Source organism: Musa acuminata, chromosome BXJ2-4, assembly GCF_036884655.1.
Source record: "Musa acuminata AAA Group cultivar baxijiao chromosome BXJ2-4, Cavendish_Baxijiao_AAA, whole genome shotgun sequence".
In the NCBI taxonomy this organism is placed as follows: domain Eukaryota; kingdom Viridiplantae; phylum Streptophyta; class Magnoliopsida; order Zingiberales; family Musaceae; genus Musa; species Musa acuminata.
In genome coordinates, this window is record NC_088341.1 from 34019599 (window position 1) to 34032628 (window position 13030).

General features: G+C 36.4%; 2 protein-coding genes across 3 annotated transcripts; both read left to right on the forward strand.

Annotated features, from left to right (window-relative positions):
- Window positions 1-1212: 1212 nt before the first annotated feature.
- LOC103975722 (vesicle-associated protein 1-3) lies at window positions 1213-5168 on the forward strand. The gene is made up of 8 exons (XM_009390782.3): window positions 1213-1382; window positions 1632-1702; window positions 1882-1963; window positions 2043-2158; window positions 2238-2399; window positions 2509-2553; window positions 3540-3617; window positions 4906-5168. The coding sequence occupies exons 1-8, from the start codon at window positions 1331-1333 to the stop codon at window positions 5014-5016; spliced, it is 717 nt and encodes a 238-aa protein (XP_009389057.2). The 5' UTR covers window positions 1213-1330; the 3' UTR covers window positions 5017-5168.
- A 976-nt stretch (window positions 5169-6144) lies between these two features.
- On the forward strand, window positions 6145-11508 carry LOC135610451 (uncharacterized). Of its 2 annotated transcripts, XM_065104970.1 has the most exons (5): window positions 6146-6494; window positions 7283-7360; window positions 7449-7533; window positions 9060-9148; window positions 10971-11508. In XM_065104970.1, exons 1-5 carry the CDS (start codon window positions 6204-6206, stop codon window positions 11109-11111), a joined length of 684 nt encoding a protein of 227 aa, XP_064961042.1. In that variant the 5' UTR covers window positions 6146-6203; the 3' UTR covers window positions 11112-11508. The 2 variants fall into 2 exon arrangements, with proteins under 2 accessions (XP_064961043.1, XP_064961042.1); XM_065104971.1 differs by lacking the exon at window positions 7283-7360 and having other exon boundaries at window positions 6145-6494.
- Window positions 11509-13030: the final 1522 nt, after the last annotated feature.

Consider the following 13030-nt stretch of genomic DNA (forward strand, 5'->3'; position numbering starts at 1 on the left):
AACTGATGCAACTGATCTTGAGAGCCCAATAACAAGATTAAATTCATCCTGTCTTTTTAGCTTCATCTATAATCATTTTGAATTAATTTGGTCAAACAAGTTTGACCAAATTAATAATAGGCTGAAATAATTCTTTCACACTGCCTTCCTTAACTCAAATAGTTTTTATTTTTTGCCAATAAAAAAGGGCCATTTTATGCCTTTTACATAACGATAATTTTTTTTATAAAAGAGAAAAATAACCTGTGAACCACACTCAATTGAAATTAGATATTTTCTAGATTAATTTCAATGATCGAATGTAATAGAGAATTTTCTTTTAAACCAACTCAAAACTCCATAGAATCACAACGACATGAATTTAAGATAATTAATATTTTTTTTATTTTTAAAAAAATTATGATAATTAATTATCAAAATTGAGATTTTTTTAAAATAGGTTTTGTGATTGAATTTAACGTAGTTTAGTTTCGAATGTAACTTAATTAAGTAAGATTTTAGAATCGATTCATGCATTATGATTGGGCCCATAAGTTGTTTTTAACCATTCTTCCAAGTGAAAAAATAAAAATAAAAAGAATTGTTTTTTATGGTAAAATGCCTTAAAATGTTAAAATTAATTATTTTTTATTTAGCTGGAATATGTTTTACTTTCCCAATATTCGTCCGCAGGTATGACGTGGCTTTACACATGGAGGTGACATGTGGGTCCATTGATGACGACGCAGGTATCACCCCGTCCGAACACCTCACATTACGTACATGCATGCCAGCACCCCATGTTACGTCCCCGACTGTCACGTCGGAACAAACATTCGATTACCAATAGCAAAGCAGGTAGGTGAATTGGTGAGATGAAAAGGGACGAGTAAAAATAAGTCTCCTCGTTCGCGTCTCAAAAGAGTAGATGGGTAATTTAGTCATTTTGGTTTAGATTAAATGTAGATTAAAACGGGTGTGTTACGCGACTTCATCGGACGGGATTCTCTCCAATTACTGTACACGCATTCCAAACAGTGTTTTAATCTTCGCCACTAGAATACGATATCCACTCAATCGAACGATGGTGATCTGCTAATTGAAGGATTGCAAATATGGGGTAAGTTGGAGAGGATCCACTAAGCATTTCCGCGGATCATCTGCCGTTCGATCCGATCCATCCCCCCGACCTGACGATTCCGAATACACCCACGAGAACTCACTATTATTCGTCGTAGAAAAGATATCGTACCTCTCTGTCACCGTTCTTCTCGATTTCTTCCGTCTCTTGGAGTCCCGTTCTTTCCTTCGAGGTTAAGAAGAAGAAGAGAGGGCTCTGTCTTGTGCCATCATGATCGGAGGAGGGCTTCTCAAGATCCACCCCTCTGAGCTGAAATTGCCCTGTAAATCTTTTTGTTCTTTTCTTATAAGATCTGATTGGTTTTTCTTTTCTCTCGTCTCCAATTAATCGGAAATTGGATTCATCCACAGCCAAATGATTCGATCTTGATCGGGTTTTTGGTAGTAGTTTTTCTTGTGTTGTTCTCGTGATCTTGATGATCATCGGATTGGTTTTTTCGCTGAATGTATCGAGTTCATGATCCTAATGATGTTTGATTGTGTACGATCGTCGACATGATTGTCTCGCGAAGTCGAGGTGAAAAAGCAGAGCTCTTGTTGCATGCAGTTGACCAACAAAACAGATCATTATGTAGCTTTTAAGGTATTTCTCATCTCATTCTTTCCTTGATTTACCTAACCCTCATTGCTCTGATTTGTGTTTTGTAGCTTGTGTTTTTAGGATAAATTTCTTTCCAGTTGCTTTCATTCAGAAGTTCCATTTTTGGAAAGACATTTTAGGACTAATTGTTTATGTGAGATGGGTTTCCTTGCAATTCTTAGGTTAAAACAACAAGCCCAAAGAAATATAGTGTGCGCCCAAACATGGGAGTTGTCCTGCCCAAGTCAACAATTAGCATAACAGGTGAAATCGTGTTAAATCTTTAATCTGATTGTTAGGTCACACTCCTCATTGTCAACTGAAGGTTAATTTTCTGTGGCAGTAACAATGCAAGCTCACAAGGAGGTTCCACCAGATTTGCAATGCAAAGACAAGTTCCTGGTTCAGAGTGTTGTTGCAGATGATGGTGCAACAACCAAGGACATAACTGCTGAAATGGTAGCCTGTTATAATGATCTTTATTTCCTTCTGAATCATCTGGATATCATGAAAGTTGATGAATCTATTATATCTTTAGTTCAATAAAGCACCTGGTAAAGATGTTGAGGAGTTCAAACTGCGGGTTGTTTATATTCCTGCTAATCCACCCTCACCAGTTCCTGAGGAATCAGAGGAAGGAATTTCCCCACGGTCATCTGTGTTAGAGAATGAAACTCAGAGTTCAACCTTGTTTGATGCTGTAAGATCATCCTCATCTCCAACTGGTCAATTTGGATATTGCATTTTCTCTGTTATCTCAATTATCTTCTAGGCTTGGACGTTACTAGTGCAAGTGGAAATAATTTCAGGTATCAAGATCCTTCAACGAAGCTTCTACAGAACAATCTCATGAGGTGAAGTTATATATCTTCTATTCTATTTGTGATTGATACTATTTTGGAAGTTATAACATAGAACCTGACATGTTTCACATAATAGAGAAAATAGTAATATTGTTTCTGTTGTATTGGATAAGATAAAAATAGTGGTGTCCTATAATATATATGCTGAAGCTTAAAAACCCTCAAAAAATCACCCAACTTAATTTTGGCAAGGAATCTGGCCAAAACAAATGTGCTCATGTACCTTCCTTAACAGTCTCAAAAAATTACATACATATACTCCTTTCTAAAAGAAGTTATAAAAACTGAATGTTGTGGATAATTTCGGGTTACTAACATATTCACAATCAAATGTTTGATTTGTTCGCAAGCACAGTTTGGCATTTGGTTTGTCCCAATAAACAAGCTAAGTTTGCTAGCTTCTACATTACCACTTGTCCTTATCATAGTGCTACATGTATTAAAAATGTGTACCATGGTCGGTAAAAGATTTTAAACTATGGTATGGGAGAAATATTCAACAGGTATCAGTATCCATAAAGATGGGCACATCCAAAAATGTTCCACTTTACCTCATTATCAACTCGGTCACAAAGTTTTGAAACAATATGAAATTTGGTATTATTTACTAAATATTGAGTAATCTATTGGACTCCTATTCTGATCTGTTAAAGAAGATAAAATTTACACTTATGCCAATAATTTGAGGTTATTTCTTCTTTTTTCACTTTCTTGATTGGGAGTTTCATATTTTCTTTTCTTGACTGTGATACTTCTATTTTGCATTATCAGCTTATGCAACTCCCATGATCAACCAAAGTAACTTTAAATCTTTTTCCTAAAATAATGCATTATGATTTCTGCCCATTTAAATACGGGTGTACGTATATGGCATGGTTCCATAGGATTGGTGTTCTCATGTTCTTTTGTTCCGATGTTAAAACTGTATATTTTCTGTCTTCTTTCTGTCGTCTCAACTTGTATATCTGATTCTCTAGGAGGAACTGATTATTTCAAAGTTGACTGAAGAGAAGAATCATGCAATTCAGCAAAATAAGAAATTACGACAGGAGCTGGTATGCTTTTCCTGCTTATTTGATACAATATCTGCTTCTTCTTTTTTTTCTTTTTTGGTGGAGAATATCTTTATCTTTGACATATACGAGACTCCAAAATCAGCATGCAAGTTATTTTCCTGTGTCACTCATCCAAATTTGGCATTGGCAGATCATAAATTGTTTATAAACATATGAAATGTTTATATATTTTATGGACTGCCAAAACAACAGCAAGTTTATAGACACAATGCTGTGGTCTCCCTTTTGGACATCCTTTCAACATTATGGTAGGCCTTTTCTTTGTTTGGAATATAAATGCATATATCATATTCCATTATCATTTCAAGCTTTTTAGATGGAAATTCAACATGACTTTAGAGGTCTTCGGTTCAAGTCTCTATGTTGCTTTAATTTCTTACTCATTTAATATAAGTTCATGTGTTGGCACTCATGCCATTTTGTAAGCCCACATGTAAGGAACAATGTTAAGAAATATAAATAAACCATGTTCCTTTTTTCGGCTTAATCATGCTTGTAATCCTCTAAGCTTCCAACATATGAAAGAATACATTTTTATATAAATTAACAGGTGTTAAAAAATTAACAGTCTCGACATAGTGAGTTGATTAGTGAGAGATTCTACTCATACCAAAATTCTTAATTGGGTTCTTTATTGTTTTTTCTCTTTGGTCACCCTCATCACAACAATTGTCGCTCATTGATAGTAACAATAGAGGCTGAAGAAAAAGAGGGACCAAAGGGGATAGGCCAATCCTTCCAAGCTGCAATTACTGCTGTAGGTTATCGAAAAGAAAATTGGAATGTCATATAACTAGTTGGAGCATAGACAAATTGGAAATATCTCGGTAATTGTGCAAGCCAACCGAATGAACATAAAAGTGCCTGTAACAGAATGATACATGATGGATCATTTGAACGATAGCATTAAAATGGTCTGAGCTAGAGCCTTTTTATGTCAAAATATTGAACGTATGGAATGTATTTAATGAGATGAAAAAAATAAGATTTGTACTTATAAATGGTTTGACACTACTGTATGGAGATGATGGGTTTGTCTTATGTTTTAAGACCTTTATTCATGATTAGAATACGAACCTTTACTTAAGCGGTTTCTGTTAAAATTTTCATTGCACAGTTACAATTTCTTTTGTGGTTCTTCCATGGTGAACCAAAATATTCATAAGATCCATGGTACATTGCTTGCTGCTTTATTTCTTATTCTCAATTACTGGAAAAAAGAGTTCCATCTTGATCATAAATTTAACTTGTGTCTTTTATCACCCAGGAACTGCTAAGTAAACAAAGCCGAAAAAGCAGTGGTGGCTTCTCTATTATGTTCATCGTGATTGTGGCTATTTTGGGTGTCATATTTGGGTATATTATCAAGGAAACATAAAAACACAAGTCAGATTACATCAAAAGCTTACATCGAGCATATGTCGTCTTCATGCCTTTAACAGAATGATTCTTTTTTTCCTTTGTAAGGACGAAGTATTGGTTTGTGTGAGTTTATTCATTTCATCAAAGAATAATCGTTTTTGCACATTAGTATATTATGTCTACATTTGCAGAAGCATTTTGGCATTTGATGCATTGCCCTACCACAGAGCACAGCACTCCGTGTGGAAAGCGATGAAATAAACAAAGAAAGAGGAAATAATACTTATGCTCTTGCTGTGAACTCCTTTAGTCCAATGTTAAGAGATGAGTGGGTGTTATTGTACCGACCACATGAATCATCGACCGCTAGCCTCCTCTCTTGGAAGTCGACGCGGCTGTGTTCAAAAAGTAGTTGGGGAGTGGATGCGCGCCGTTAACGGTTGAGCAGTCCCGTCTTTGGCGGCAAATGGCGCTCATGCTCGGCCGTCCCTCCCACACACTGTGGTGCTATCAACCTTGCCAACCATTCTTTTCTATTCCACAATTTATATAGCTTGGCTATTTAACCTAATCATCATCATCATCATCATTAATAATGTGTTTTATTGCTTACATGATTAAAATGTGTCATATAACTTCTCCTTCATTAGCAAACATAAGATCACCATTAACCTTTACATTGTTTATCACTATTACAAAGAAGATGTCAGTATGATCTGAATAAGAAGAGAGATGGAACCCACACCCATTTAGTGACCGCTTAATCCATGGCATTCCAAAGTCAAACCTTTGACTCTTTTCATGATCAAACCTCTGGTGAGAGAGATACTATTTTCTACTTACCCACATAATTACCAGCGGTCTTACTAGAGGGAAACGGTGGGCTCATGTGAAACTCCGTTGCCGAGCCTGCCGCCGGTTTCTCGGGCACACGAACCGTGTACCGCGTCATGCTCGCAGCTCGCGTGCAAGCTTGTCATGCAAATGTGTCGTAGGGTCTACATGGACCCACAAGTGGACCAGCCATGCTTACCAATGAGGAAGAGTGTAGGCTTATCAGTGATCCTTGCCGCGTAGACGAATTTTTTTCTTTATTTATGTCGGTAATTGTCATTGTTCTTTTATTATTGGTATAATGCAAGAAAATTAGTTATTGAGGACGCCATCTGATTGAGGGGCGTAAGGGAGGCGGCGGCGGAAGGCATGGGAGCGCTGGGAGAGCTCGAGGCGCTGCAGACCTGCCTGCTCCAACGCATAACGGCAGTGGAGCTCTCCCTGCAGACCCATTCCCTTCATATCTCCTCCGATTGCGTTGCCGACGGCGAGGGCGGCGAGACCACGGAGGCGCGCCTCTCGGCCATACTGAGGGCCCGCGGAGTCGACGACTTCGCCTTCAAGCGCGTGCCCGCAGATTATTACGACAGGCCCATCGAGGTCCGGAGGGACATCCTCGGCGCCCCCTCGGTAGAGCACCTCTGCAAGAGCATCGTTTTGGTATGTACCACAATCTCTGCCCTCTCTTAGACATTTCATCAAACATGTCATGATCTGTTGCGCTGCGTCATCTTGTTTGCCTCCACTTAAATGAATTTGTTTACAGAAAGAAATGCGATCGGTATCAATCTTTTCGTTTGTCGCTATTCCAATTAAAAGACTGGTTTGCATTTTCATTTTATTCCTCTATGTTTTGACCTAATGACCACCAATGGTAATCTCTACTGGATGACCTCAACCTAACCTAAGCAGACCATTGTCAGTCTTATGAGCCTATAATATTTCGTGGTAATCTTAGTCATCATTTGTTTGAGACAAATTTATTATGGTGCGCAAATGTATGCAAGTTCAAATGGCAAGTCATCAAATGGCAGTGGGGCTTTCAACAATTCTGAAAAGCATCATAAATAGAAGCTAGCAAAATGATACACTGGCATGTGCAATAGAAGAAATGAACTTTTTTAAATTACATTGATCATATCTAAGCAAATAAAAGCAAAGAGTTTGGCCTGCTATACCAGCAACCATCTAGACATCTTCAAAATTTTGTCTGCTCTAGTCATGTTTAATATCTCAGGAATCTAAGTCATAGAGCTTAACCATTCTAACTTTAATAATTTACAGTTTAGTTTGGATGCTATCTCCAATGTATATCGCTGTGTATTAGTTGTGTGTTGTTTATCCTGTCTTCTAATTTAACATTGATGTTACTAAGTGATCATTTAAAGTCTATGCATGAGTATGGCTCATGAAGTGAGATTGGGTGGAAAAATTTTACTTTCCTTCAGGTGAATACCCAAGCTTTGGCTAGCATTACTGATTGCAGCGATCGTAATAATTCAAAATATTATCTTGTTGTAATCCAGGTAACTTTTTTGCATTTATCTAGTGTGGTAATTGATGTCCATTCTGAGTGTCAGTGTGTTGTTGACTAGATTCTTCATTTTATTGCAGTATGCCGCTCGACTTAATGCTGAAAATATAAAGAATTTTCTTTACACTCTCAACAACAGCAAGATTTCTAAGAAGAAATTCAACAGTAAGATTTTTTTTACCTTTTGGTTATCAGTTTGAACACTGAGAGTCCGATGCATATGATTAAACATTTAGAGTCTCGTCATTTACCTTCTCAGTTATAGTCTAAGATCCCATCTAAACCCTGTGGATAGTGCCAATATTTTTGTAAGTAACCATTAAATATGGTCAAGAATACGCACTTAGATTTCCATGTGTTACAAGAGCCTGGTTGAGTAGTTTTTTTTTTTTCTTTTTTGAACTAGAAATGACTTGAAAAACCATTTTCAAGTCTTGCTTGAAGAATAACATCAGAACATGTATGTTCAAGAAACCAGTTGGATTGCATAGCATCAGTGAAAAGTAAGCGAATACCTCATGAAATAATGGTAAGACAAGTTGCAAGATATAATCCACAAAGCATTTTGGTTAAGTAAATTAAAAATTAGTATAAATATTAGAGATATTACAATTTTGATCATTTGGAAATCAGGTCATTTGGAACATTGATAATGTATCATATCTGTAACACCATCCTATGTGCATAGTATGGTGTAAGCTGGCCAAATGAGTACCAAAACATACTGCAAAGTAGAAGTTTCATCTTAAGTTTTTGTGAGAATGCAACATATTTTTTGAATGTAGAGAAATACAACTGGGTACTTAAGAAAAATAATAAAGCAAATTGAGGAAAGGAAAATTAGGTATAAGTTGAAAGTTGGAACCACAGTCGTTTATGTGGGGCAGAGGTGGATGTCTCTGTCACCACTTGCTACTTTATGTTTTATCTTTTTTGGTTTAAGTTTCTCTGTCTTCGAACTATTAGCTGTCCGGATAACATGTATGTTCCTTTCCCACTTTTTTCACAACTAAATGGCAAAACTTTGATTTGTTCAAAGATTTTATATGATTTCATAGTCATATTAATGATATTCTATGTGTCATAGCCTGAAACAATGTATGACTGACAAATTCAGTCCCAAAATACATTTGTGTATAGAATTTACAATTTAGTACAAGGTAGAAATGTCTTAATGGGTTTGTGCTTTAATTTCATGCTTGTAATCTGCATAACTTTTCGCTGGCTAAATTTTCCAAAATTTGGGTCACTTTAAGTTGCACCATTGTAAGTAACTAAGTATAATCACAAATATAAATATACAAGAAAAACTAGCAACTAAATTTCCTATTTCTATATCTAAATCCAGGTATTGAACATATTTAATGTGGAGTGGTAGTTAACAAACATTTGAAGCCAACACTTCTTTTGTTTTATCATGCAGCTTTCCTTTTGCATTCATATATGTGGATAAATGTTAAGAGAGTTCTGTGACATATTGTGTTCTTTGTCCTTGTTAACATATATGTACTTTAATTTTGTTGAAAAACAATGGTTATACATGTTACAATGAGCAATTTGGATTTTCCATATGAAGCTAGATTATCATGAACATTTCTAACTCATAAGCATTGCATTTAGTCTTTTATTGATTTATTAGGATACCTAGAGAGGAAAATATTCCTAATTTCATGCTACTGTTTGATATGCAGTGAGGCTTGCACCGGAGGAAGAATCACTGAAACTTACTGGTTTTGTGCATAATGCAGTGACATGCATTGGCATGGAAACAGACATTCCGGTAACTTTCAATCTTTTAAATATTATATTGTAGATTGTGGTACTTCATTATTCTCTTTGATCATTATGGATTATGAAGGTATATATCTTATATAAGGTGAAATTTTTAAATACAGCACTGTCAACGGCACTAACATATTAGTTGATCTTTCTCAGGCTAAGTACATATTATCCCCTATAGTTAACTATGTTTAGCATCTCGGTCCCTAGACTTTAAAGAGTTACATTGGGATCCCTATACTTACGAAAGTGAAACATTTAATCCTGTTTCGCTTCACATCGTCTACTCTATTAACGAAAGATATCGCACGTACTGTCACATGCAAAAAATGGTGCTAAAAAAGGGATTAAAAGGTAATTTCACAGTTGCTATTCTCATCGTTTAAAGATATTAATTTTACTTTAGTGCAACTTCTGTGAAAGCTTCACTATCCTCCCGAACGACCTACCAGGAGGAGAAAGCTTCGATTAAATCTCGAAAGCTTGTTCATCAGAACGAGCTTGTTGAGGGTGGCTGCTATCTTGCCAATGCTGCTTGGAAGGCAACCATGGATCTTGTTGTTGGCGATGACGACGACGATGAAGGCTTTGGAGTTGCCAAAGTTGTTGGGCATTTGAGAGTTGAAACGGTTGTCGTTCAAGAATATGGCATTGAGCTCCTTGTCGAAGAGCACCGACAGTAGTGCTCCCTCAAAGTCATTGAACCAAAGATCGAGGTACTTAAGTGACGATTGGTGAAGGGCAACGTCCGGGAATAGGCCGACGAAGTAGTTGTTACTAGCGTCGAGCTTGTTGAGGAGTTTGAGATGGGAGATGTTTTGGGGGATGATGCTGCAGAAGCGATTAGAGTTTATGTGGAGGGCGACGCCAGTCAAGAGGCCGAGCTTCACATGGAGGTTTACCAGGCGATATCAACGCCATTAAGGTCAATGTCAACGATGACAATGATCGAGGGGTCGTCGGGCATCATAGTGCAGAAGATGCTGTGACAACCGCACATGTTGAGGACAACCCGTTGCCAATGAAGTTGTGTGGGTCGGAGCACATGGCTTTCTTCCATGCCCTCAAAGCGACATAGGCAGGATGGAGGCGGGGATTGGCAATGGCGACGTCAATCTCGACATTGAACTCGAAATCATCAGGGAGGTCTCCCTTCTTCGAGAGGGCCATGAACTGATGGTGCGCGATGGAGGCAACCTCAGCATTGGAGAGGGCCGAGGAAAGGCGCGAGAGGGAAGAGAAGTAGAGCAAGATAGCAAAGCCGGAGGGGAGGACGAAGTTGGAGAAGGATAGCGAAATTAATATATTTGGACGGTGAGAATAGCAACTGCAAAATTATCTTTTTATCCCTTTTTTAGTGTCATTTTCTGCACATGACAGCACATGTAGTATCTTCCGTCAGTAGTCAATGGTGTGAGGAAAAACGGGATTAAATGTTTCACTTTTGTAAATATAAGGATTTCAATGTAACTTTTTAAAGTGCAATGATCAGGATGCTAAACATAGCTAACCATAAGGGTAATATGCAATTAGCCTATCTATCTTTGTATGCCATATTATTTGTTTTTTATCTTGTCACCATTTTGATGTATCTCAGCAACATCAAATTTCTCCGGCATTAACGTGGCATACATTGGCCATGACATTTCATAACAGATCATTAAACTACAGCTCACAGTCAGTTTGTATGAGTCCAAAATTAGGAAAGTAATTCTTTAGTTATCTTGTGTTGCCAAAATATTTAATATTCAGCGACCCGTGCTTCTCTCTCTCTCATAATGGAGTTTTTGTAATTGTGAGATTCATGACGAGGTTTATTTCAGGTAATACTTGATGAAGCCATCACAAAGTTGAAACCGAATTTCTTCTGGTTGGGTGGTGGAGAAGTTGATCTCAAGCTCCGAATCAGGACCTCTCAGTTTATTAGTGCTGTCAACCCCTTTGTGGTCAATTGTAGTTCTTGATTCTCTCTGCCCAAAGTTAAATCCCAAACATCCAGCTCGTGATGACAGGCAATTTCGACAATGGAAATACCCGTCGAATTTCCTGTTGGATTTGGATAAAGAATGTTCGTCTTTTGGAGCATGCACTCTTTTAACCATTCTTCCATAAACGATGAATCGGTTTGTGGTAGCAGCTAACTATTACAGCATGTTTTTGTCACTACAATTTTATTAAAGGGAACAACTTATGGAAGCTTGAAACTGTTGCCCCACGGTGGGCTTGGAATGTTTTAAGTTAGTTCTTTGATAAATGTAAGGGTGTTCATGTCAAATTGAATCAAGATATTGTACTAAACCTGAATAGAATCTGAACTGAATCATTTTGAATTACTTTTGTAATACCCCTGATTAATCTCAACCTTATAAGATTCTGATGAGTGTATTATTATAAACTTCAACTTAAGTATTTTGATCAAAACTTTAGTCGTGATAAGTTTGGTTTGAATGAGTTCATCAATATTTTAATGATTATAAATGATTTTGGTATGGGAGAGTACTTTTCGATTAATCAGTTCAATTCAATCTAAAGCCTTCAAAAACCCTAATATCCCTTCCCATGAGTTCACCATTCTTTCTTTTGTCTTTGTGGCTCTTCCTCTTCGTCTTTGTACACATACACAAAGGTGAGGACTCGAAGATGATCAGATATTATCCTAATCTCAACCATAAATGATACCAATCAGAGGTAGATGGATGTTGCTCTTAGTACTACGCTAACACACATCATAAGAAATCAAGGTCTTTCGATTATGAGAGGAGTATGATTGTAAGACTAAATCTTAAAGAAAATGATCGAAGGACACAAATAGAGCCTATGACTCTTTATATATATATATATATATATATATATATATATATATATATATATATATATATATATATATATATATATATATGTGTGTGTATGTATATGTATATATATATGTATGTATATATGTATGTATATATGTATATATATATATATATATATATATATATATATATGTGTGTGTGTATATATATATATGTATATGTATATGTATATGTATATGTATATGTATATATATATATGTATATGTATATATATACATGTATATATATATATACATGTATATATATATAGTCATTTAAAATAAAAAAATTAATTAATCAGTTAATCAAAACAGATTAATCAATGTTAGGTATGTTCAAAATGATTAACTATTTTTTTTCAATTTGATTCAGTTAGACCCATTCCGTTCCGACCTTTTTCAACACCCCCTACAGAAACGAAAGTGAACGCATAGCAAGGTTGTGAAAGATTACTGACTTGAATAATTGTTCGGAAATGTCGTGTTCAATAGAACGTCGAGGAATCGGCCTCCGTGTTGACCACAACAAGCTGACATATTATACTCTCGTTCTTGCCCGGTGAGCAACTTAGCAGGGAGATGCCTACAGATTTCGAAGCTCCACCGCATGTAAGTTTACGATGCCATTGATTATTCTTCATGCTACTCCGCTTTAATTATGGCTAGTCATCTATGCAATCCCAACTTCAAGCAACCTGAGATTTTAATGTAGCTGATAATAGAAACCTTAGTCCGACGAGACATTTTAGTGATTACTACATTATATACGCAGTTAGATGAACGAGAGTTCACATCTTATTTTAGGCATGTATAACACAAATACGTGAGAATGTAATACTTATATGGAACGAGTAAAAAATTACAAAAACAAAACAAAACAAAATGAAAATCTAATTAGAAGACAACTGAAAAGGCTAAAGACATCACATCCACAACTAACAAAAGGACAGACCAATTATATCAACATTTGTAGTTCAGTGAAATTAATTATTAAATTCATAGGGTTGGAGTGCAGTATCTGTATAGAGTAACACTGATGATCCCCACTTG

Coding starts and splice junctions, on each gene's coding strand:
- LOC103975722 (XM_009390782.3), top strand. CDS start 1,331: ATGATCGGAGGAGGGCTTCTCAAGATCCACCCCTCTGAGCTGAAATTG. Junction 1,703..1,881: donor ATCATTATGTAGCTTTTAAG/GTATTTCTCATC, acceptor TGCAATTCTTAG/GTTAAAACAACAAGCCCAAA. Junction 2,400..2,508: donor GTTCAACCTTGTTTGATGCT/GTAAGATCATCC, acceptor AAATAATTTCAG/GTATCAAGATCCTTCAACGA.
- LOC135610451 (XM_065104970.1), top strand. CDS start 6,204: ATGGGAGCGCTGGGAGAGCTCGAGGCGCTGCAGACCTGCCTGCTCCAA. Junction 7,361..7,448: donor ATTATCTTGTTGTAATCCAG/GTAACTTTTTTG, acceptor ATTTTATTGCAG/TATGCCGCTCGACTTAATGC. Junction 7,534..9,059: donor TTCTAAGAAGAAATTCAACA/GTAAGATTTTTT, acceptor TTTGATATGCAG/TGAGGCTTGCACCGGAGGAA.